This window comes from Taudactylus pleione, unplaced genomic scaffold (assembly GCF_031769625.1).
Source record: "Taudactylus pleione unplaced genomic scaffold, aTauple2 ptg000224l, whole genome shotgun sequence".
Lineage (NCBI taxonomy): Eukaryota > Metazoa > Chordata > Amphibia > Anura > Myobatrachidae > Taudactylus > Taudactylus pleione.
The window spans coordinates 609,895-637,190 of NW_028284626.1; the positions used below are offsets into that span (position 1 = coordinate 609,895).

Genomic DNA, 27,296 nt, shown 5'->3' on the forward strand with positions numbered 1-27,296 from the left:
ACCTTGGCTGCAATATGAGTTTAAAGGTACATTTTTTGAATTCCCATATTGAGCATTTCCTGAATAATCTCGGACACTACAATGAAGAACAGGGTGAACGGTTCCATCAAGAAGTTAAAGATGTAGAAAGAAGATACCAGGGTAATTGGGACGTCAGCATGATGGCTGACTACTGCTGGATGATACACAGAGACGACACAGAAAAAGCTTATAAGCAAAAAACAAAGTTTGAAGACAAAAAACCCCCCAAGATATTCACGATTTTTTCAATAATTATGGTTTTATTTCTATTATTGTTTGATTTTATTGTTATTTTATTATGGAATTAAGGCAAAAACACAGTGATATCATCTACATTTCGTATTTCCCAATAAATATGTCAAAAACAATTAAACTTCTTGTTTTTTCTTAAAAATGTTTGTAACCCCCTTATAGGTAAATGCGATGTGGTAATTTTTTTTTAATATACTATTTCTTGATGTCCACAGGAGTATAATTAAGAATATAAAAGTATTATTAAAAAAGCTTTCAATACCATAAATTTCGCAGACCTGTGTAATAAATCTCATTCAAATTACACACAAATATGTAGGATGGGCCTATCCAGGCATGCAAGTTCAATAAGAATCACGGAGAATATGCTAGATTACATGTGTTTATTACAGCATATTGATCTCCATATGATGGGAGTTTATGTAACAAATATGACTATTAAGTAGCTATAACCTAATATCTATTGTATCAAGAGATATACACACTTACACTATATTATACTACTGATTGTAATCTATATAATACATATACTTACTTGGTAATTATAATAGTGATTCTCACAATATTGTCACATACAGCAGCGCACTAGTTAGTGTATGAGTTAGAGACACTGGTGATTGAGCACGATTGAGTGTTTTGCTGTGTTTTAACCCAAGCACTTAATTAATTTCCACCTATTAGTAATAAAAGTGATATTATAGCATTATTGGGACATTGAGCACTGGTATTGGGATTATTTTCTTGTTGTGTAATGTAGTAGTGATATATCCCTGAGTAGCACACCCCTGAAGGCGACTAGACGATACTGAGATAGTCATGTCATTATAACCAGGGTAGTCTTGCAATCACAATAGGCATGGTGTGACCTATTAACCCTTTCTCCATTTCCTTATATTTGAATTAATAAAGGTTATATTTTACTTGATAACAATGAGCCACTCAAGACAACCCCTGTCCCTTTCCCCCCCCCTTTTTTGATATGAATATTCCCTTAGAGCTGGAAATGCTCACTGGTACTTAGGTTGCCGCCTGGTCTTACACGCGGGTGACACTGCTCTAGATGACAACTGCAGCGATTGAACAAATAGATGTTCCACAGGAGTCATAGCCATGCAGAAAAGTCTCTCACGATCAAAATTTTGACTGACAGGAACCGGAATACACATGCTAAGGGTACGCTATAACCGGCAAGATGGCGTTGGACTGGAACGTTTTTAAACGATATTGCACCAATAGCAAGCAAGACTGAAGATTAACAAAAGGCTAACAGCTGAGCCAGTGCCCGTCATCCAGTGGTCCCAGAAGTATGTGCGGCTGCCCAGTGTCCTTATCTTCCAGCAGGCGCCATCTTAGTTCTACATCTATGCTGCCTGGCAACACAGGAGGCTGTCTGAAGCTGCGGCAGAAGAATATGGCGTCCCGTAAGGGGAGCGAGAAGGTAACAAACCTCGACAGCGGCTTCTGGCAACATTAAATAACCCCCTGACAGCATAGATAGCGAAATCTGTCACTGCCCCTGGGATAGTTCATATTAAAGTATTATACATTTGTATTTCATCTTTAGCAAACCCTATAATCATTATTTATTAAGATTTCCTTAGTGCGTACATTCCTCTTTTTATATAAATGGCACACATCCCAATTATCAGCAGATGGATAATTTAAACTGTTAAAATACTGTGTGTCCAGAGTGTTGCTACAACCCTATTTTGTGTCAGCTCATATAAATGCTTTTCTCTTGTGTAAAATCTCATGTCTACCAAGGTGTGACAGAGCATGGAAATGGTTTCTCACCTATGTGATCTCTGATGTGTAACAAGAGCTGATTTCTGTGTAAAACATTTCCCACACACAGAGCATGGAAATGGTTTCTCACCTGTGTGACATCTTTGATGTGTAATTAGATTTGATTTCTGTGCAAAACATTTCCCACACACAGAGCATGAAAATGGTTTCTCACCTGTGTGACTTCTCTCATGTGTAATTAGATTTGATTTATTTTTAAAACATTTCCCACACACAGAACACGGAAATAATTTATCAGGTGTATGAGCTGCACTATGTGTAACAAAAGCTGGGGCATCAGGAGAACAGTCCGGATAATGATAAAAATTAGATGATATAGCTGCACTGTGAGGTACTGGATGTATATTTAGCATAACGAGATTATCTACTGGAGATTCCTGTGTGATGTTATCTTCTGTTTTAATATCTGTAGACAAGATGAGATCTCCCTCCAAGTCATTCCTGCTTGTGCGTCCATCTGCTGGAAATACAATAACTATTATTAATTACAGCTTTTTATATAGCATAGACATACTGAGCAGCACTTTATATAGCACAGACACACTGAGAAGCATTTTATATAGCACAGACATACTGAGCAGCACGTTATATAGCACAAACATACTGAGAAGCACTTTATATAGCACAGACACACTGAGAAGCACTTTATATAGCACAGACATACTGAGAAGCACTTTATATAGCACAGACATACTGAGAAGCACTTTATATAGCACAGACATACTGAGAAGGACTTTATATAGCACAGACACACTGAGAAGCACTTTATATAGCACAGACACACTGAGAAGCACTTTATACAGCACACACATAATGAGAAGCACTTTATACAGCACAGACATACTGAGAAGCACTTTATACAGCACAGACATACTGAGAAGCACTTTATATAGCACAGACACACTGAGAAGCACTTTATACAGCACAGGCATACTGAGAAGCACTTTATATAGCACAGACACACTGAGAAGCACTTTATATAGCACAGACACATTGAGAAGCACTTTATATAGCACAGACACACTGAGAAGCACATTATATAGCACAGACATACTGAGACGCACTTTATATAGCACAGACATACTGAGAAGCACTTTATATAGCACAAACATACTGAGAAGGACTTTATATAGCAAAGACACACTGAGAAGCACTTTATATAGCACAGACACATTAAGAAGCACTTTATATAGCACAGACATACTGAGAAGCACTTTATATAATACAGACATACTGAGAAGGACTTTATATAGCACAGACATACTGAGAAGCACTTTATATAAAACAGACATACTGAGGAGGACTTTATATAGCACAGACACATTGAGAAGCACTTTATATAGCACAGACATACTGAGAAGCACTTTATATAACACAGACATACTGAGAAGCACTTTATATAGCACAGACATACTGAGAAGCACTTTATATAACACAGACATACTGAGAAGCACTTTATATAGCACAGACATACTGAGAAGCACTTTATATAGCACAGACATACTGAGAAGCACTTTATATAAAACAGACATACTGAGAAGGACTTTATATAGCACAGACACATTGAGAAGCACTTTATATAGCACAGACATACTGAGAAGCACTTTATATAGCACAGACATACTGAGAAGCACTTTTTATAGCACAGACATACTGAGAAGCACTTTATATAAAACAGACACACTGAGAAGCACTTTATATAGCACAGCCACACTGAGAAGCACTTTATATAGCACAGACATACTGAGAAGCACTTTATATAGCACAGACATACTGAGAAGCACTTTTTATAGCACAGACATACTGAGAAGCACTTTATATAAAACAGACATACTGAGAAGCACATTATATAGCAAAGACACACTGAGAAGCACTTTATATAGCAAAGACACACTGAGAAGCACTTTATATAGCAGACACACTGAGAAGCACTTTATATAGCACAGACACACTGAGAAGCACTTTATATAGCACAGACACTGAGAAGCACTTTATACAGCACAGATATACTGAGCAGAAATTTACAAAGAATATTTAGTTATTCACATCAGTCCCTGCACCACTGGAGTTTACAATCTATAATCCCTACTGTATCTACCTCGCACTCACATTATGATTAATTTGTGTCAGTAGCCAATTAACCTACCAGTATGATTTTTGGAAGAAACACATACAAACTCCACGAAGCACCTTGGCTGGGAATTGAACTCAGTGCTGTTTGGCAGTAATGCTAACCATCACTCCACCATGTTACTATAATAAATAAAGCGTTTATTTGTTTAAATTGCAGGTAAGAGCTATGACCACATTATAACATTTACAAATGAACCAACAATAAAGACTCACGATGAACAGATAAAATATTGACATAAACTGGCACAAGCACATTATCAGCACATGTCATAGACCAGCACCAGGGACAGGCAGATGGCCCATCACCAATGTATATCTCCCCCTAAATGCAGACTTTCCTGGGTAACGTTCCCTAGCCATCAACACAGAGCAGGAAGCCTCAAAAGCCAGTGACGTTGGTGAACCACAATGCCCGTCTAGACCACCCTCACACATACACACAGGAAACTTGTGGGCTAATTACCAACAACTGCGTCCACACTACAAAAAGTTACCAGGTGGATATATATGTAACAAAAACAGCCTCAATATGGTCTTCTGGTCACCATCAGGGAGAGTAACCCCACCAGAGCCATGCTACTAACTTAGGGTAATGAGTCACTGTATATTACCGCTGAGAGGGAAGGAGAGCGACAGGACAGAGCAACACAGAATGATGGTGGCACAGAGGGGGGAGGCAGCAGGACAGGGTAGGGGAATGGTGCAGGGCACAGAGCGGGGGAGGCAGCAGGACAGGGTAGGGGAATGGTGCAGGGCACAGAGCGGGGGAGGCAGCAGGGTAGGGGAATGGTGCAAGGTACAGAGTGGGGGGAGGCAGCAGGACAAGGTAGGGGAATGGTGCAGGGCACAGAGCGGGTTAGGCAGCAGGACAGGGTAGGGGAATGGCGCAGGGCACAGAGCAGGGGAGGCAGCAGGACAGGGTACGGGAATGGCACAGGGCACAGAGCAGGGGAGGCTGCAGGACAGGGTAGGGGAATGGTGCAGGGCACAGAGCGGTGAAGCAGCAGGACAGGGTAGGGGAATGCTGCAGGGCACAGAGCGGGGGAGGCAGCAGGACATAGAGCGAGGGAGGCTGCAGAACAGGGTAGGGGAATGGTGCAGGGCACAGAGCGGGGGAGGCAGCTGGACATAGAGAGGGGGAAGCTGCAGGACAGGGTAGGGGAATGGTGCAGGGCACAGAGCGGGGAGGCAGCAGGACAGGGTAGGGGAATGGTGCAGGGCACAGAGAGGGGGAGGCAGCAGGACAGAGTAGGGGAATGGCGCAGAGCACAGAGGGGGAGGCAGCAGGACAGAGAAGGGGAATGGAGCAGGCCACAGAGCGGGGGAGGCAGCAGGAAAGGGTAGGGGTATGGCGCAGGGCACAGAGCGGGGTAGGCAGCAGGACAGGGTAGGGGAATGGTGCAGGGCACAGAGTGGGGGAGGCAGCAGGACAGGGTAGGGGAATGGTGCAGGGCACAGAGTGGGGGAGGAAGCAGGACAGGGTAGGGGAATGCCGCAGGGCACATAGCGGGGAGGCAGCAAGACAGGGTAGGGGAATTCCGCAGGGCACAGCGGGGGAGGCAGCAGGCCAGGGTAGGGGAATGGTGCAGGGCACAGAGTGGGGGAGGCAGCATGAGAGGGTAGGGGAATGCCGCAGGGCACAGAGCTGGGGAGGCAGCAGGACAGGGTAGGGGAATGCCGCAGGGCACAGAGCGGGGGAGGCAGCAGGACAGGGTAGGGGTATGGCGCAGGGCACATATGGGCAACAGCAGAAGGAGGAAGAAAGCAGAAAAAGTAAAACAGAAGGACAGAGCATGATATAGAGACAGGTCAGCAGATAAAACGCAACAGTACAGAGCATCCAAGCACAGAGACTGGATGGAGCCATTGTGGAATAAAGGGTGTGAGGTTATAGCTCTGTGTGTGATGTTTCAATGGACTGGTAGTTGCATGATATGAGGGGGAGAGCAGGAGCATAAAAGGGGCCGATGGCTCCTGATGTATGAGATACACCAGAGAGTGTGAGGGGGAGGAGACTGGTCAGATCTCTGGGCTGGTAACACACAGTGACATGATGTGAGGGGGAGAACAGGAGTATAATAGGGGCTGATAGTTCCTGATGTATGAGATACACCAGAGAGTGTGGGGAGAAGACTGCTCAGATCTCTGGGCTGTAACACACAGTGACATGATGTGAGGGGGAGAACAGGAGTATAATAGGGGCTGATGGCTCCTGATGTAAGAGATACACCAGAGAGTGTGAGGGGGAGGAGACTGGTCAGGTCTCTGGGCTGGTAACACACAGTGACATGATGTGAGGGGGAGAGCAGGAATATAATAGGGGCTGATGGCTCCTGATATATGAGATACACCAGAGAATGTGAGGGGGAGGAGACTGGTCAGATCTCTGGGATGGTAACACACAGTGACATGATGTGAGGAGGAGAGCAGGAGTTTAATAGGCACTGATGGGTCCTGATGTATGAGATACAACAGATAGTGTGGGGAGGAGACTGGTCAGATCTCTGGGCTGGCAACACACAGTTACATGATGTGAGGGGGAGAGCAGGAGTATAATAGGGGCTGATGGCTCCTGATGTATGAGATACACCAGAGAGTGTGGGGAGGAGACTGGTCAGATCTCTGGGCTGGTAACACACAGTGACATGATGTGAGGGGGAGAGCAGGATTATAATAGGGGCTGATAGCTCCTGATGTATGAGATACACCAGAGAGTGTGGGGAGAAGACTGGTCAGATCTCTGGGCTGTAACACACAGTGACATGATGTGAGGGGGGGAGAACAGGAGTATAATAGGGGCTGATGGATCCTGATGTAAGAGATACACCAGAGAGTGTGGGGAGGAGACTGGTTAGATCTCTGGGCTGGTAACACACAGTGACATGATGTGAGGGGGGAGAGCAGGAATATAATAGGGGCTGATGGCTCCTGATATATGAGATACACCAGAGAGTGTGAGGGGGAGGAGACTGGTCAGATCTCTGGTCTGGTAACACACAGTGACATGATGTGAGGGGGAGAGCAGGAGTATAATAGGGGCTGATGGCTCCTGATGTATGAGATACACCAGAGAGTGTGGGGAGGAGACTGGTCAGATCTCTGGGCTGGTAACACACAGTGACATGATGTGAGGGGGAGAGCAGGAGTATAATAGGGGTTGATGGCTCCTGATGTATGAGATACACAGAGAGTGTGGGGAGGAGACTGGTCAGATCTCTGGGCTGGTAACACACAGTGACATAATTTGAGGGGGAGAGCAGGAGCATAAAAGGGGCCGATGGCTCCTGATGTATGAGATACACCAGAGAGTGTGAGGGGGAGGAGACTGGTCAGATCTCTGGGATGGTAACACACAGTGACATGATGTAAGGGGGAGAGCAGGAGTATAATAGGGGCTGATAGCTCCTGATGTATGAGATACACCAGAGAGTGTGGGGAGAAGACTGCTCAGATCTCTGGGCTGTAACACACAGTGACATGATGTGAGGGGGAGAACAGGAGTATAATAGGGGCCGATAGCTCCTGATGTATGAGATACACCAGAGAGTGTGGGGAGAAGACAGGTCAGATCTCTGGGCTGTAACACACAGTGACATGATGTGAGGGGGAGAACAGGAGTATAATAGGGGCTGATGGCTGCTGATGTAAGAGATACACCAGAGAGTGTGGGGAGGAGACTGGTTAGATCTCTGGGCTGGTAACACACAGTGACATGATGTGAGGGGGAGAGCAGGAATATAATAGGGGCTGGTGGCTCCTGATATAAGAGATACACCAGAGAGTGTGAGGGGGAGGAGACTGGTCAGATCTCTGGGCTGGTAACACACAGTGACATGATGTGAGGGGGAGAGCAGGAGTATAATAGGGGCTGATGGCTCCTGATGTATGAGATACACCAGAGAGTGTGGGGAGGAGACTGGTAAGATATCTGGGCTGGTAACACACAGTGACATGATGTGAGGGGGAGAGCAGGAGTATAATAGGGGCTGATGGCTCCTGATGTATGAGATACACAGAGAGTGTGGAGAGGAGACTGGTCAGATGTCTGGGCTGGTAACACACAGTGACATGATGTGAGGGGGAGAGCAGGAGCATAAAAGGGTCCGATGGCTCCTGATGCATGAGATACACCAGAGAGTGTGAGGGGGAGGAGACTGGTCAGATCTCTGGGCTGGTAATACACAGTGACATGATGTGAGGGGGAGAGCAGGAATATAATAGGGGCTGATGGCTCCTGATATATGAGATACACCAGAGAGTGTGAGGGGGAGGAGACTGGTCAGTTCTCTGAGCTGGTAACACACAGTGACATGATGTGAGGGGGAGAGCAGGAGTATAATAGGGGCTGATAGCTCCTGATGTATGAGATACACCAGAGAGTGTGGGGAGAAGACTGGTTAGATCTCTGGGCTGGTAACACACAGTGACATGATGTGAGGGGGAGAGCAGGAATATAATAGGGGCTGATGGCTCCTGATGTATGAGATACACCAGAGAGTGTGGGGAGGAGACTGGTCAGATCTCTGGGCTGGTAACACACAGTGACATGATGTGAGGGGGACAGCAGGAATATAATAGGGGCTGATGGCTCCTGATATATGAGATACACCAGAGAATGTGAGGGGGAGGAGACTGGTCAGATCTCTGGGATGGTAACACACAGTGACATGATGTGAGGAGGAGAGCAGGAGTATAATAGGGACTGATGGCTCCTGATGTAAGAGATACACCAGATAGTGTGGGGAGGAGACTGGTCAGATCTCTGGGCTGGTAACACACAGTGACATGATGTGAGGCGGAGAGCAGGAGTATAATAGGGTCTGATGGCTCCTGATGTATGAGATACACCAGAGAGAGTGGGGAGGAGACTGGTCAGATCTCTGGGCTGGTAACACACAGTGACATGATGTGAGGGGGAGAGCAGGATTATAATAGGGGCTGATAGCTCCTGATGTATGAGATACACCAGAGAGTGTGGGGAGAAGACTGGTCAGATCTCTGGGCTGTAACACACAGTGACATGATGTGAGGGGGGGAGAACAGGAGTATAATAGGGGCTGATGGATCCTGATGTAAGAGATACACCAGAGAGTGTGGGGAGGAGACTGGTTAGATCTCTGGGCTGGTAACACACAGTGGCATGATGTGAGGGGGGAGAGCAGGAATATAATAGGGGCTGATGGTTCCTGATATATGAGATACACCAGAGAGTGTGAGGGGGAGGAGACTGGTCAGATCTCTGGTCTGGTAACACACAGTGACATGATGTGAGGGGGAGAGCAGGAGTATAATAGGGGCTGATGGCTCCTGATGTATGAGATACACCAGAGAGTGTGGGGAGGAGACTGGTCAGATCTCTGGGCTGGTAACACACAGTGACATGATGTGAGGGGGAGAGCAGGAGTATAATAGGGGTTGATGGCTCCTGATGTATGAGATACACAGAGAGTGTGGGGAGGAGACTGGTCAGATCTCTGGGCTGGTAACACACAGTGACATAATTTGAGGGGGAGAGCAGGAGCATAAAAGGGGCCGATGGCTCCTGATGTATGAGATACACCAGAGAGTGTGAGGGGGAGGAGACTGGTCAGATCTCTGGGATGGTAACACACAGTGACATGATGTAAGGGGGAGAGCAGGAGTATAATAGGGGCTGATAGCTCCTGATGTATGAGATACACCAGAGAGTGTGGGGAGAAGACTGCTCAGATCTCTGGGCTGTAACACACAGTGACATGATGTGAGGGGGAGAACAGGAGTATAATAGGGGCCGATAGCTCCTGATGTATGAGATACACCAGAGAGTGTGGGGAGAAGACAGGTCAGATCTCTGGGCTGTAACACACAGTGACATGATGTGAGGGGGAGAACAGGAGTATAATAGCGGCTGATGGCTCCTGATGTAAGAGATACACCAGAGAGTGTGGGGAGGAGACTGGTTAGATCTCTGGGCTGGTAACACACAGTGACATGATGTGAGGGGGAGAGCAGGAATATAATAGGGGCTGGTGGCTCCTGATATAAGAGATACACCAGAGAGTGTGAGGGGGAGGAGACTGGTCAGATCTCTGGGCTGGTAACACACAGTGACATGATGTGAGGGGGAGAGCAGGAGTATAATAGGGGCTGATGGCTCCTGATGTATGAGATACACCAGAGAGTGTGGGGAGGAGACTGGTAAGATATCTGGGCTGGTAACACACAGTGACATGATGTGAGGGGGAGAGCAGGAGTATAATAGGGGCTGATGGCTCCTGATGTATGAGATACACAGAGAGTGTGGAGAGGAGACTGGTCAGATGTCTGGGCTGGTAACACACAGTGACATGATGTGAGGGGGAGAGCAGGAGCATAAAAGGGGCCGATGGCTCCTGATGCATGAGATACACCAGAGAGTGTGAGGGGGAGGAGACTGGTCAGATCTCTGGGCTGGTAATACACAGTGACATGATGTGAGGGGGAGAGCAGGAGTATAATAGGGGCTGATGGCTCCAGATGTATGAGATACACAGAGAGTGTGGAGAGGAGACTGGTTAGATATCTGGGCTGGTAACACACAGTGACATGATGTGAGGGGGAGAGCAGGAATATAATAGGGGCTGATGGCTCCTGATATATGAGATACACCAGAGAGTGTGAGGGGGAGGAGACTGGTCAGTTCTCTGAGCTGGTAACACACAGTGACATGATGTGAGGGGGAGAGCAGGAGTATAATAGGGGCTGATATCTCCTGATGTATGAGATACACCAGAGAGTGTGGGGAGAAGACTGGTTAGATCTCTGGGCTGGTAACACACAGTGACATGATGTGAGGGGGAGAGCAGGAATATAATAGGGGCTGATGGCTCCTGATGTATGAGATACACCAGAGAGTGTGGGGAGGAGACTGGTCAGATCTCTGGGCTGGTAACACACAGTGACATGATGTGAGGGGGACAGCAGGAATATAATAGGGGCTGATGGCTCCTGAAATATGAGATACACCAGAGAATGTGAGGGGGAGGAGACTGGTCAGATCTCTGGGATGGTAACACACAGTGACATGATGTGAGGAGGAGAGCAGGAGTATAATAGGGACTGATGGCTCCTGATGTAAGAGATACACCAGATAGTGTGGGGAGGAGACTGGTCAGATCTCTGGGCTGGTAACACACAATGACATGATGTGAGGCGGAGAGCAGGAGTATAATAGGGTCTGATGGCTCCTGATGTATGAGATACACCAGAGAGTGTGGGGAGGAGACTGGTCAGATCTCTGGGCTGGTAACACACAGTGACATGATGTGAGGGGGAGAGCAGGAGTATAATAGGGGCTGATGGCTCCTGATGTATGAGATACACCAGAGAGTGTGGGGAGGAGACTGGTCAGATATCTAGGCTACTAACACACAGTGACATGATGTGAGGGGGACAGCAGGAATATAATAGGGGCTGATGGCTCCTGATATATGAGATACACCAGAGAATGTGAGGGGGAGGAGACTGGTCAGATCTCTGGGATGGTAGCACACAGTGACATGATGTGAGGAGGAGAGCAGGAGTATAATAGGGACTGATGGCTCCTTAAGTAAGAGATACACCAGATAGTGTAGGGAGGAGACTGGTCAGATCTCTGGGCTGATAACACACAGTGACATGATGTGAGGGGGAGAGCAGGAGTATAATAGGGGCTGATGGCTCCAGATGTATGAGATACACCAGAGAGTGTGGGGAACAGACTGGTCAGATCTCTGGGCTGGTAACACACAGTGACATGATGTGAGGGGGAGAGCAGGAGTATAATAGGGGCTGATGGCTCCTGATGTATGAGATACACCAGAGAGTGTGGGGAGGAGACTGGTTAGATCTCTGGGCTGGTAACACACAGTGACATGATGTGAGGGGGGAGAAAAGGAATATAATAGGGGCTGATGGCTCCTGATATATGAGATACACCAGAGAGTGTGAGCGGGAGGAGACTGGTCAGATCTCTGGTCTGGTAACACACAGTGACATGATGTGAGGGGGAGAGCAGGAGTATAATAGGGGCTGATGGCTCCTGATGTATGAGATAAACCAGAGAGTGTGGGGAGGAGACTGGTCAGACCTCTGGGCTGGTAACACACAGTGACATGATGTGAGGGGGAGAGCAGGAGTATAATAGGGGCTGATGGCTCCTGATGTATGAGAAACACCAGAGAGTGTGGGGAGGAGACTGGTCAGATCTCTGGGCTGGTAACACACAGTGACATGATGTGAGGGGGAGAGCAGGAGCAAAATAGGGGCTGATGGCTCCTGATGCATGAGATACACCAGAGAGTGTGGAGAGGAGACTGGTTAGATCTCTGGGCTGGTAACACACAGTGACATGATGTGAGGGGGAGAGCAGGAATATAATAGGGGCTGATGGCTCCTGATATATGAGATACACCAGAGAGTGTGAGGGGGAGGAGACTGGTCAGATCTCTGAGCTGGTAACACACAGTGACATGATGTGAGGGGGAGAGCAGGAGTATAATAGGGGCTGATAGCTCCAGATGTATGAGATACACCAGAGAGTGTGGGGAGAAGACTGGTTAGATCTCTGGGCTGGTAACACACAGTGACATGATGTGAGGGGGAGAGCAGGAATATAATAGGGGCTGATGGCTCCTGATGTATGAGATACACCAGAGAGTGTGGGGAGGAGACTGGTCAGATCTCTGGGCTGGTAACACAGAGTGACATGATGTGAGGGGGACAGCAGGAATATAATAGGGGCTGATGGCTCCTGATATATGAGATACACCAGAGAATGTGAGGGGGAGGAGACTGGTCAGATCTCTGGGATGGTAACACACAGTGACATGATGTGAGGAGGAGAGCAGGAGTATAATAGGGACTGATGGCTCCTGATGTAAGAGATACACCAGATAGTGTGGGGAGGAGACTGGTCAGATCTCTGGGCTGGTAACACACAGTGACATGATGTGAGGCGGAGAGCAGGAGTATAATAGGGTCTGATGGCTCCTGATGTATGAGATACACCAGAGAGTGTGGGGAGGAGACTGGTCAGATCTCTGGGCTGGTAACACACAGTGACATGATGTGAGGGGGAGAGCAGGAGTATAATAGGGGCTGATGGCTCCTGATGTATGAGATACACCAGAGAGTGTGGGGAGGAGACTGGTCAGATATCTAGGCTACTAACACACAGTGACATGATGTGAGGGGGACAGCAGGAATATAATAGGGGCTGATGGCTCCTGATATATGAGATACACCAGAGAATGTGAGGGGGAGGAGACTGGTCAGATCTCTGGGATGGTAGCACACAGTGACATGATGTGAGGAGGAGAGCAGGAGTATAATAGGGACTGATGGCTCCTTAAGTAAGAGATACACCAGATAGTGTAGGGAGGAGACTGGTCAGATCTCTGGGCTGATAACACACAGTGACATGATGTGAGGGGGAGAGCAGGAGTATAATAGGGGCTGATGGCTCCAGATGTATGAGATACACCAGAGAGTGTGGGGAACAGACTGGTCAGATCTCTGGGCTGGTAACACACAGTGACATGATGTGAGGGGGAGAGCAGGAGTATAATAGGGGCTGATGGCTCCTGATGTATGAGATACACCAGAGAGTGTGGGGAGGAGACTGGTTAGATCTCTGGGCTGGTAACACACAGTGACATGATGTGAGGGGGGAGAAAAGGAATATAATAGGGGCTGATGGCTCCCGATATATGAGATACACCAGAGAGTGTGAGGGGGAGGAGACTGGTCAGATCTCTGGTCTGGTAACACACAGTGACATGATGTGAGGGGGAGAGTAGGAGTATAATAGGGGCTGATGGCTCCTGATGTATGAGATACACCAGAGAGTGTGGGGAGGAGACTGGTCAGACCTCTGGGCTGGTAACACACAGTGACATGATGTGAGGGGGAGAGCAGGAGTATAATAGGGGCTGATGGCTCCTGATGTATGAGAAACACCAGAGAGTGTGGGGAGGAGACTGGTCAGATCTCTGGGCTGGTAACACACAGTGACATGATGTGAGGGGGAGAGCAGGAGCATAATAGGGGCTGATGGCTCCTGATGCATGAGATACACCAGAGAGTGTGGAGAGGAGACTGGTTAGACTTCTGGGCTGGTAACACACAGTGACATGATGTGAGGGGGAGAGCAGGAATATAATAGGGGCTGATGGCTCCTGATATATGAGATACACCAGAGAATGTGAGGGGGAGGAGAATGGTCAGATCTCTGGGATGGTAACACACAGTGACATGATGTGAAGAGGAGAGCAGGAGTTTAATAGGTACTGATGGCTCCTGATGTATGAGATACAGCAGATAGTGTGGGGAGGAGACTGGTCAGATCTCTGGGCTGGTAACACACAGTTACATGATGTGAGGGGGAGAGCAGGAGTATAATAGGGGCTGATGGCTCCTGATGTATGAGATACACCAGAGAGTGTGGGGAGGAGACTGGTCAGATCTCTGGGATGGTAACACACAATGATATGATGAGAGGGGGAGAGCAGGAATATAATACGGAAGGATGGCTCCTGATATATGAGATACACCAGAGAATGTGAGGGGGAGGATACTGGTCAGATCTCTGGGATGGTAGCACACAGTGACATGATGTGAGGAGGAGAGCAGGAGTATAATAGGGACTGATGGCTCCTTAAGTAAGGGATACACCAGATAGTGTAGGGAGGAGACTGGTCAGATCTCTGGGCTGATAACACACAGTGACATGATGTGATGGGGAGAGCAGGAGTATAATAGGGGCTGATGGCTCCTGATGTATGAGATACACCAGAGAGTGTGGGGAACAGACTGGTCAGATCTCTGGGCTGGTAACACACAGTGACATGATGTGAGGGGGAGAGCAGGAGTATAATAGGGGCTGATGGCTCCTGATGTATGAGATACACCAGAGAGTGTGGGGAGGAGACTGGTTAGATCTCTGGGCTGGTAACACACAGTGACATGATGTGAGGGGGGAGAAAAGGAATATAATAGGGGCCGATGGCTCCTGATATATGAGATACACCAGAGAGTGTGAGGGGGAGGAGACTGGTCAGATCTCTGGTCTGGTAACACACAGTGACATGATGTGAGGGGGAGAGCAGGAGTATAATAGGGGCTGATGGCTCCTGATGTATGAGATACACCAGAGAGTGTGGGGAGGAGACTGGTCCGATCTCTGGGCTGGTAACACACAGTGACATGATGTGAGGGGGAGAGCAGGAGTATAATAGGGGCTGATGGCTCCTGATGTATGAGAAACACCAGAGAGTGTGGGGAGGAGACTGGTCAGATCTCTGGGCTGGTAACACACAGTGACATGATGTGAGGGGGAGAGCAGGAGCATAATAGGGGCTGATGGCTCCTGATGCATGAGATACACCAGAGAGTGTGGAGAGGAGACTGGTTAGACTTCTGTGCTGGTAACACACAGTGACATGATGTGAGGGGGAGAGCAGGAATATAATAGGGGCTGATGGCTCCTGATATATGAGATACACCAGAGAATGTGAGGGGGAGGAGAATGGTCAGATCTCTGGGCTGGTAACACACAGTGACATGATGTGAGGGGGAGAGCAGGAGTATAATAGGGGCTGATGGCTCCTGATGTATGAGATACACCAGAGAGTGTGGGGAGGAGACTGGTAAGATCTCTGGGCTGGTAACACACAGTGACATGATGTGAGGGGGAGAGCAGGAGTATAATAGGGGCTGATGGCTCCTGATGTATGAGATACACAGAGAGTGTGGGGAGAAGACTGGTTAGATCTCTGGGCTGGTAACACACAGTGACATGATGTGAGGGGGAGAGCAGGAATATAATAGGGGCTGATGGATCCTGATGTATGAGATACACCAGAGAGTGTGGGGAGGAGACTGGTCAGATCTCTGGGCTGGTAACACACAGTGACATGATGTGAGGGGGAGAGCAGGAGTATAATAGGGGCTGATGGCTCCTGATGTATGAGATACACCAGAGAGTGTGGGGAGGAGACTGGTCAGATATCTAGGCTACTAACACACAGTGACATGATGTGAGGGGGACAGCAGGAATATAATAGGGGCTGATGGCTCCTGATATATGAGATACACCAGAGAATGTGAGGGGGAGGAGACTGGTGAGATCTCTGGGATGGTAGCACACAGTGACATGATGTGAGGAGGAGAGCAGGAGTATAATAGGGACTGATGGCTCCTTATGTAAGAGATACACCAGATAGTGTGGGTAGGAGACTGGTCAGATCTCTGGGCTGATAACACACAGTGACATGATGTGAGGGGGAGAGCAGGAGTATAATAGGGGCTGATGGCTCCTGATGTATGAGATACACCAGAGAGTGTGGGGAACAGACTGGTCAGATCTCTGGGCTGGTAACACACAGTGACATGATGTGAGGGGGAGAGCAGGAGTATAATAGGGGCTGATGGCTCCTGATGTATGAGATACACAGAGAGTGTGGGGAGGAGACTGGTCAGATCTCTGGGCTGGTAACACACAGTTACATGATATGAGGGGGAGAGCAGGAGCATAAAAGGGGCCGATGGCTCCTGATGTATGAGATACACCAGAGAGTGTGAGGGGGAGGAGACTGGTCAGATCTCTGGGCTGGTAACACACAGTGACATGATGTGAGGGGGAGAGCAGGAGTATAATAGGAGCTGATGGATCCTGATATATGAGATACACCAGAGAGTGTGAGGGGGCGGAGACTGGTCAGATCTCTGGGCTGGTAACACACAGTGACATGATGTGAGGGGGAGAGGAGGAGTATAATAGGGGCTGATAGCTCCTGATGTATGAGATACACCAGAGAGTGTGGGGAGAAGACTGGTTAGATCTCTGGGCTGGTAACACACAGTGACATGATGTGAGGGGGAGAGCAGGAATATAATAGGGGCTGATGGATCCTGATATATGAGATACACCAGAGAGTGTGAGGGGGAGGAGACTGGTCAGATCTCTGGGCTGGTAGCACACAGTGACATGATGTGAGGGGGAGAGCAGGAGTAGAATAGGGGCTGATGGCTCCTGATGTATGAGATACACCAGAGAGTGTGGGGAGGAGACTGGTCAGATCTCTGGGCTGGTAACACACAGTGACATGATGTGAGGGGGAGAGCAGGAGTATAATAGGGGCTGATGGCTTCTGATGTATGAGATACACCAGAGAGTGTGGGGAGGAGACTGGTCAGATCTCTGGGCTGGTAACACACAGTGACATGATGTGAGGGGGAGAGCAGGAGCATAATAGGGGCTGATGGCTCCTGATGCATGAGATACACCAGAGAGTGTGGGGAGGAGACTAGTTAGACCTCTGGGCTGGTAACACACAGTGACATGATGTGAGGGGGAGAGCAGGAATATAATAGGGGCTGATGGCTCCTGATATATGAGATACACCAGAGAATGTGAGGGGGAGGAGACTGGTCAGATCTCTGGGATGGTAACACACAGTGACATGATGTGAGGAGGAGAGCAGGAGTATAATAGGGACTGATGGCTCCTGATGTAAGAGATACACCAGATAGTGTGGGGAGGAGACTGGTCAGATCTCTGGGCTGGTAACACACAGTGACATGATGTGAGGGGGAGAGCAGGAGTATAATAGGGGCTGATGGCTCCTGGTGTATGAGATACACCAGAGTGTGGGAAGGGGACTGGTCAGATCTCTGGGCTGGTAACTCACAGTGACATGATGTGAGGGGGGGAGCAGGAGTATAAGAGGAACTGAGGAGGATGTAGAAGAAGATGATTGTACTGACTGAAATATTATTTATTTATAATTAGCCAATTATAGTGATGTATGCAAGATATGTAGGCATTCCCAAGTTCCATACACATAGGAGTTTACTATCTACATACCTGAACACACAGGTGCATTGTGTCAGAAATCAATTAACAAACTAGTATATTTTTGGATTGGGGAAGGAAAGTCACACAAACCTGGGAGACCATACAAACTCCACACATATAATACACTGGTTAAAACCGAACACTATATCATGGTGCAGAGAGAGAATGTGACTTTTTTCTGTAATAAGTGTTTATTACTCACCTGTGCTGATATCTGTAGGGATTTCCTCCTTCTTACATTGCTGATCACCCCTCACATACGTCTCTTCTTCTCCCTCTATATCTCCTGCCTCATTATCAGTCACATACATCTCTTCTTCTCCCTCTGTATCTTCTGCCTTCATATCAGTCACATATGTCTCTTCTTCTCCCTCTGTATCTTCTGCCTTCATATCAGTCACATATGTCTCTTCTCCATCTATATAATTTTTCTTATTAGTCAGATCTTTACCCTAATTAAATCAGAGAATAAAATAATGCATAATGTCTGATGTCATTACTTGCAATTACACAGTATAATATCAGTGGATAAGACACACACAGCTTCTGTAAAGATCATACAGCGACAGTCACTAATTCCCATCTACCTGAAGCTCCTGTGGGATCCTGTGATTCTCCTCTATACACCGCTGTGAGTAATGAGGACGGGGACATCTCTGTGGGTTATTTCTGTTACTGGGTCCATCTGTAGAAGACACACAGTGACTGAGTACATTGTATATATGTGATTATCAGATAATGTGTATATAGGAGACCCTCATACATGCTCTCCCCTGTACAATAAGTTACAGAATCCTCCTACCCAGTGATGTGAGGGGCCGGTGATTCTCCATCATCACGTCCTTGTACAGACTCCTGTGTTCCTCTATATACTCACCCTCCTGCATGGAAACATAGACAGTGACATCCTGACACCTTATAGGAACCTGACACACACAGTGATACAGTCATCACCCAGACACATCCCCTGGTGTTATTGTATAATGTCCCAGTCCCAGCAGTCACCTCTCCAGTCATCACCCAGGCACATCCCCTGGTGTTACTGTATAATGTCCCATTCCCAACAATCACCTCTCCAGTCATCACCCAGACACATCCCCTGGTGTTACTGTATAATGTCCCATTCCCTGCAGTCACCTCTCCAGTCATTACCCAGGCACATCCCCTGGTGTTACTGTATAATATCCCATTCCCAGCAGTACTCACCTCTCCAGTCATCACCCAGACACATCCCCTGGTGTTACTGTATAATGTCCCTTTCCCAGCAGTCACCTCTCCAGTAATCACCCAGACACATCCCCTGGTGTTACTGTATAATGTCCCATTCCCAGCAGTCACCTCTCTAGTCATCACCCAGACACATCCCCTGGTGTTACTGTATAATGTCCCTTTCCCAGCAGTCACCTCTACAGTCATCACCCAGACACATCCCCTGGTGTTACTGTATAATGTCCCTTTCCCATCAGTCACCTCTCCAGTCATCACCCAGACACATCCCCTGGTGTTACTGTATAATGTCCTATTCCCAGCAGTCACCTCTCTAGTCATCTCCAAGACACATCCCCTGGTGTTACTGTATAATGTCCCATTCCCAGCAGTCACCTCTCCATTCATCACCCAGACACATCCCCTGGTGTTACTGTATAATGTCCCATTCCCAGCAATCACCTCCCCAGTCATCACCCAGACACATCCCCTGGTGTTATTGTATAATGTCCCATTCCCAGCAGTCACCTCTCTAGTCATCACCCGGACACATCCCCTGGTGTTACTGTATATTTTCCCATTCCCAGCAGTCACCTCTCCAGTCATCACCCAGACACATCCCCTGGTGTTACTGTATAATGTCCCATTCCCAGCAGTCATCACCCAGACACATCCCCTGGTGTTACTGTATAATGTCCCATTCCCAGCAGTCATCACCCAGACACATCCCCTGGTGTTACTGTATAATGTCCCTTTCCCAGCAGTCACCTCTCCAGTCATCGGCTGAATGATCTTGTTGGTGAGTTCCAGGATCTTCTGGTCATTGTGTCTCTCATGTATCAGTGAGTGAGGTGGAGGCACCGTGATGGGGCTCTGGGTCCTGCCCAGTCCTCCTGACACACGGGGATGGCTGCTGGGTGTCTCACAGTCACCGGATGTCTTCTTCACTACTGTGTAATCCTGTGTATTGGGGAGACAACAATGAAAAGGTCAATTAAACTCCACCTAAATGTGGGTGTTTATTCAGGTGTTAACTTTGCATAATATACAAGAAGACTATTTCACCATATCAAGTCTTGTAACAATCTCCTATATATAGGAAAATGTTGAGTATGTCGTATGCAGATCTGGCATATTTGTGTCAGTGACAAAAAGAAAAGAACATACTGTGAGCAATGTACCAAATCCCAACTCCATTGAGGACTGTCGGACTTATACTATATCTGAGACTGGCTCCCTGCTGCTCATTTATAACTATAGATAAAATTGATGTCACTGTGACACTCCCAGACCCTCTCACCTCCCCAGTCATGTCCCTGTATTATTACTATAGATATAAGTGATGTCACTGTGACACTCCCAGACCCTCTCACCTCCCCAGTCATGTCCCTGTATTATTACTATAGATATAAGTGATGTCACTGTGACACTCCCAGATCCCCTCACCTCCCCAGTCATGTCCCTGTATTATTACTATAGATATAAGTGATGTCACTGTGACACTCCCAGATCCCCTCACCTCCCCAGTCATGTCCCTGTATTATTACTATAGATATTTGTGATGTCACTGTGACACTCCCAGATCCCCTCACCTCTCCAGTCATGTCCCTGTATTATTACTATAGATATAAGTGATGTCACTGTGACACTCCCAGATCCCCTCACCTCCCCAGTCATGTCCCTGTATTATTACTATAGATATAAGTGATGTCACTGTGACACTCCCAGATCCTCTCACCTCCCCAGTCATGTCCCTGTATTATTACTATAGATATAAGTGATGTCACTGTGACACTCCCAGATCCCCTCACCTCCCCAGTCATGTACCTGTATTATTACTATAGATATAAGTGATGTCACTGTGAAACTCCCAGATCCCCTCTCCTCCCCAGTCATGTCCCTGTATTATTACTATAGATATAAGTGATGTCACTGTGACACTCCCAGATCCCCTCACCTCCCCAGTCATGTCCCTGTATTATTACTATAGATATAAGTGATGTCACTGTGACACTCCCAGATCCTCTCACCACCCTAGTCATGTCCCTGTATTATTACTATAGATATAAGTGATGTCACTGTGACACTCCCAGATCCTCTCACCTCCCCAGCCATGTTCCTGTATTATTACTATAGATATACGTGATGTCATTGTGATACTCGCAGATCCCCTCCCCAGTCATGTGCCTGTATTATTACTATAGATATAAGTGATGTCACTGTGATACTCGCAGATCCCCTCACCTCCCCAGTCATGTCTCTGTATTACTATAGATATAAGTGATGTCACTGTGAAACCTCCAGGCCCTCTCACCTCCCCAGTCAGCTCGTAGATGATCTTCAGGGTGAGATGTAAGATCCTCTCAGTCCTGTGACTCCCGTCCTTGTCCATCCTCAATAAATCAGTGAGAAAAAAGAACGTGTGATGTGTAATAGACTCTGGTTCCTCACAGCTGGACTGTCTAGGAATAAATATAACAGTTATCACAGAGAACACATGTAACACAGTCAGACATGTAACAATAAGTGACCAGTAAGTCTCCCCTCTCCCCCCAGCCATAGAGCTCTGGCCATTGTCTATCAGACGTTCCTGTGACCCAGCCCCATAAGGCTCCTCAGAGGCCATCACACAATGTTGTACTGTATAAGGTTACACCAATGCTTCTGGCCGGGGGTCTTATTCCTCCCAGACACATATCACATGCTCTTTGCATCACTGGATATAAGTTACATCGGTGGAAGGATACTGGGCCTCAATCAGACCCGGTCGCAAGCTCTGAGCACTCTCAACCGGGTCGATGTTTGCCCACTGTGCATGCGCACGTCGGAGCCGGCCGCTCCGGGTCTCACACCAATCATCATCGATACCTTGCCCCGTTTGGGAGGCGTGCCGGGGGGGGGTGCCCGGCCAAACGGAGGCATTCCCGACAGAACGCTTGCCGTTTGGGGGCGGCCTCGCTGACATCAGCAATGATGTCAGTGGGGAGCTTCCTGCTCGATCAGAGCAGGAAGCTCCCTGGGGCTTCGTCGCAAGCCCCGATGGTCGCGATGGTCCTGACCATCGTGACCATCACCCTGGTCGGTCGCTAGGCTGTGGGTGGTAACCCACAACTTAGCTAGCGACCAAGAGGCTGCACTTCAAGATGCAAGTGGCCACCCTCAATCAGAGCGACCGCTTGCATCTATCGACTAGGTCTGAATGAGACCCACTGTCCTTTATTTTGTATCTGGCCTGCAGTACCTCTCTGTCACCAGAGGTGCTGCTGATGTATTCTGACATTGTTTCCTCACATGCAGATGTTAATATTACTCCCCTGTTTAACTACCTGCATCTGCCTCACAGACTATTTATTCCTGCCCATCACCATGCCCCCTGCTGGTCATTGATTGTTATCCCTGGATTGTATTCCACGGCCTGAACCTGATCTCCTGTCTACTGGACTTTTGCAAACTGCAGCTCCATTGATGTCTGTGAGTCTGTCTCATCTATACTGCAGCTTTTCGCCTTTGCTTGTATCCAGTCTGTATATCTCCAACCTATAATATGTGCAGCTAAAGCCAGCTGGGCCTCTGCAAGCTGTCCCTCCTATTACTGCATGTGACTCTGACTCATCTACTCTGCAGTATATGGTTCTTGTTTGTATCCAGTTTTGCAGGCCTCCAAGTTTCTGTTACCACCAGTTCCCGTCCGGTTCATGTATCACTCCTGGCTTCTCTGCATTGTCTGCACTATGGTTTTGTTTCAATAAACATTTTATATTTCACTATGCTCCTGACTCCACAGCTATCATTACAGGTATCCAGTTACATAACAATGGGACAGAAACGGGGGCTTTCCAGATAATTTGGATTCTATTTTAATTTCACCCTTGAAAAGGACAATGTCAGACCCCATAATTACATATAATATAAATTACATAAATGACACTATTCACTTTTTTTCCTAGAGACATATTATATACATACATATATACATACATAGAAATAACATCCATGCATAAATAAATACATAATTGCAGAGGGGCTTTGCGGAGGTTTTGCAAAAGATTTTCCTGAAATGCCCCATAACTCTTTTCTGGGACATTACCAATATATATAATTCCTAGCACATATATACGATACATTGTTCCATTATATATAATTCCTAGCACATATATGAGCATTACCCCTATATGCTCCTTATTGCGCCTGTAACTAATAAATTATCTGGTTTCCTAAGCAAAAGACATAAGAAATTCAGCACCCTTGAATCTTTTTTCATCAGCTGTGAGGACCATAGACAGGACCTGGATCGCTCAGAGCAGCTGTGAGGAACACAGACAGGACCTGAATTGTCAGAGCAGCTGTGAGGTGAGGACCATAGACAGGACCTGGATCGCTCAGAGCAGCTGTGAGGAACACAGACAGGACCTGAATTGTCAGAGCAGCTGTGAGGAAAACAGTCGGGACCTGGATCACTCAGAGCAGCTGTGAGGAGCACAGACGGGACCTGGATCGCTCAGAGCAGCTGTAAGGGACACAGGCGGGACCTGGATCGCTCAGAGCAGCTGTGAGGAGCACAGACGGGACCTGGATTGCTCAGAGCAGCTGTGAGGAAAACAGTCGGGACCTGGATCGCTCAGAGCAGCTGTGAGGAGCACAGACGGGACCTGGATTGCTCAGAGCAGCTGTGAGGAATACAGAAGGGACATGGATCGCTCAAAGCAGCTGTGAGGGACACAGACGGAACCTGGATCGCTCAGAGCAGCTGTGAGGAACACAGACAGGACCTGGATCACTCAGAGCAGCTGTGAGGAACACAGACGGGACCTGGATCACTCAGAGCACCTGTGAGGAACACAGACAGGACCTGAATTGTCAGAGCAGCTTTGAGGAACACAGACGGGACCTGGATCGCTCAGAGCAGCTGTGAGGAACACAGACAGGACCTGAATTGTCAGAGCAGCTGTGAGGAAAACAGTCGGGACCCGGATCACTCAGAGCAGCTGTAAGGGACACAGGCGGGACCTGGATTGCTCAGAGCAGCTGTGAGGAATACAGAAGGGACATGGATCGCTCAAAGCAGCTGTGAGGGACACAGACGGGACATGGATCGCTCAGAGCAGCTGTGAGAAATACAGAAGGGACATGGATCGCTCAAAGCAGCTGTGAGGAACACAAACGTGACCTGGATCGCTCAGAGAAAACTATTCTGGATAATACAAAATGGAGATCTCAGAGAGACAATAATGTTTCTCTCACTACAATGTGGCTGAATCAGAGGTAGGCGCAAAAGAGCCTGTAGCTGGTCTATTTCCGTGTAACACATGTGCCATAGGAGGATTTAGGGATTATTGCACAGGAACAAGAACATTTTTTTCAACATTGATTGAAGAGACTGGCGGGGAGAGACTGGAGGGAAGAAGCTGGAGAGAAGATACTGGAGGGAATATACTTTAAGAAAGAGACCATAGGGAAGAGACAAGAAGAAAAATGCTGGAGAGAAGATACTGGAGAGAAGATATGTACTGGAAGGAAGAAACTGGAATGAAAATACTGAAGGGAAGATACATACTGGAATGAAAATACTGGAATGAAAATACTGAAAGGAAGACACTGGAAGGAAGACACTGGAAGGAAGACACTGGAAGAAAGATACTGGAAGGAAGATACTGGAAGGAAGATGTGCCACCACCGAAATGTTAAACATAAAGAAATAATAAGCAATTTTCGAATTAGGGCCCTGATTCAGAGCCGCTCGTAAGCGGCCGCTCGTTCGTTGTGACCGATGTTCGCACATCTGCGCATGTGTACGGATTTTAATACGCATGCGCGAACCAGTCAGTGCGGCCGAAAATAGTTTGTTCGCTAAATAGCGAATGCCTGCTATTTTGAGTGACAGGAGGAGGCGTATGTGGGTGGTAACAGGGGAAGGTGCTTGAAAACGGGGGTGTGGAATTCAAACGCAGGCGTGCTTAAAGGTCAAAACGGGCGTTTTAAGGGAGTGCATAATTAATACAGCAGCGTCATTGCCCACGTCACTTGGTTTTTTTTTACTCAGAACTGCTCGCAAAATAGAGGTTGAAAAAAACAGCCACAAGAATAGCGAGCAGTTCATACGCTGTTCGGGAACATCGGACCCCCTGACCACTCCCCTCACCACACCCAAATGCTGACCTGAAGTCACTCACTCTGCGATGGCTTTGTATCTGTGAGAGTGATCGCAGAGCAATAGCAATGCTAACTCGCAAATGCATGCGAAGTGCACACCATCGACCGAGCAGCGTACGCTATCGCAAAAGCGATCCATTCTGAATCAGGCCCAGTGTGTGCTGGGACTAGTGTTATCTAGCGTTCCCGCTAGGCTGTTTTAGCGGGGCGCGGCGCCCTGCCCTCCTTCTGGAGGGCAAAAAGCACCCTGCCCTCCAGGAGGAGGGCAAAAGCGCCCTGCCCTCACAGCCTGCGGGAGCCGTTCTCACCCGCGGGATGCAGTGTCCCGCGGGTGGAGAAACATGCGGTGACCCTGTCACCGCCGGAGAATAGACGCCGGGCGCATGCGCCCGGCATCTATTCTCCCTGTCTGCAGGGCTTGGGGGCTGCCCGGCGTGTCCGTAAGTGCCGGGCACGCCCCCAAGAGTGACGAAAAGGGGACGCGTCTTATAGACACGCCCCCTTTTCCGATGACCACGCCCCCTTCTCAGTCGCACGCGCCTTTGGTGCGCACACGGGCATGCCCTCTCTAGCTCCGGCGCCCTGCCTCCCGCCGGATCTAGAGGGAACACTAGTTATCCACCTCATTTATCACTGTACAGTTACCTCCCCCTATATAATAATAATACCACATATCAGTGTGTGCTGGGAGCTGTGTTATTCCCCTCATATATCACTGTACAGTCCCCTCTCCCTATATAATAATAATACCACATATCAGTGTGTGCTGGGAGCTGTGTTATTCCCCCTCATATATCACTGTACGTTCCCCTCTCCCCTATATAATAATAATAATATAACCACATATCAGTATGTGCTGGGAGCTGTGTTATTCCCACTCATATCACTGTACGGTCCCCTCCCCCCTATATAATAATACCACATATCAGTGTGTGCTGAGGGCTGTGTTATTCCCCCTCATATATCACTATACAATCCCCTCCCCAGGGGAGTTTCTAGAGAGGAGGGGGCCTGTGTGCAGTCTCCGACACGGGCCCCCACCTCTCTATCCAGCAGCGCACTGAGCTGTGCGCGGCCAGCACCAGAGTTATATACTCTGGGCAATAGCGTGAGCCCAAAGTCTATAGAGTTTGCACAGGTCACTGGGAAAATGACCACGGCGGCCATTTTCCAGTCGTTTTTACAGCACCGAACACCCGCACCGATGTTGGACTCCAGAGAGGTAAGTAATACTATGGGTGCAGGGTCTGCGGTGTGGGGCCCCCCTGGACCGAGGGGCCCTGCACCCATTATAGATACATCCCTGCCCCTCTCCCCTATATAATAATACCACATAGTGTTTGCTAGGAGCTGTGTTATTCCTCCTCATATATCACTGTACAGTCCCCTCCCCCCTATATAATAATAATAATACCACATAGTGTTTGCTAGGAGCTGTGTTATTCCTCCTCATATATTACTGTACGGTCCCCTCTCCCCTATATAATAATAATATAATATATAGAGGACACGTTACCTGGATCCGTCTGTCAGGAATGTCTATGACAAAATGGCCTACTAAAGACCAAGTAGCCCGTCCCCTCTGCTCTGTGACTGGGAGACTATAAGAATATGGCCGCCGGTCACCGTACATGAGGACACCATTAGACTGTACAGCTGTTACTCTAGTGATGAAGCTGTGAGCGGCAGGTGCAGGTGGCTTCTAGTTACAGGACGTCCTTCCTACTTTGTGCCGCCTGATTGGCTACTCACTTCTGCCAATCACCGCCCTGAGGGGAAAGAGAGGAGGGCGGTTTCTTAGATAAGAGGGGCGGGGCAGACAGTAGCCATAGCTACACGGAGAGAGAGGGGCGTGGCTATATAGAGGGGCGTG

The 27,296-nt window shown here is 48.0% G+C and overlaps 1 protein-coding gene across 2 annotated transcripts; it reads right to left on the bottom strand.

Annotated features, from left to right (window-relative positions):
* Positions 1-352: 352 nt before the first annotated feature.
* Positions 353-27,176, bottom strand: LOC148517301 (uncharacterized). Of its 2 annotated transcripts, none has more exons than XM_088478894.1 (7): positions 26,940-27,176; positions 21,588-21,735; positions 20,042-20,233; positions 18,870-18,948; positions 18,655-18,752; positions 18,270-18,519; positions 353-2,536 (listed from the first exon to the last, which is right to left on the bottom strand). In XM_088478894.1, exons 2-7 carry the CDS (start codon positions 21,663-21,665, stop codon positions 2,064-2,066), a joined length of 1,170 nt encoding a protein of 389 aa, XP_088335020.1. In that variant the 5' UTR covers positions 21,666-21,735; positions 26,940-27,176; the 3' UTR covers positions 353-2,063. The 2 variants fall into 2 exon arrangements, with proteins under 2 accessions (XP_088335020.1, XP_088335019.1); XM_088478893.1 differs by having other exon boundaries at positions 353-2,539.
* Positions 27,177-27,296: the final 120 nt, after the last annotated feature.

Bases quoted from the DNA above. Each gene is read 5' to 3' on its own strand.
- LOC148517301 (XM_088478893.1), bottom strand. From the start codon at position 21,665: ATGGACAAGGACGGGAGTCACAGGACTGAGAGGATCTTACATCTCACC. The intron at 18,520-18,654 runs GTAGATGGGAAT...TGATTTAATTAG, and splicing joins GGATCCCACAGGAGCTTCAG to GGTAAAGATCTGACTAATAA. The intron at 2,540-18,269 runs GTGAGTAATAAA...TTGTATTTCCAG, and splicing joins CCCTACAGATATCAGCACAG to CAGATGGACGCACAAGCAGG.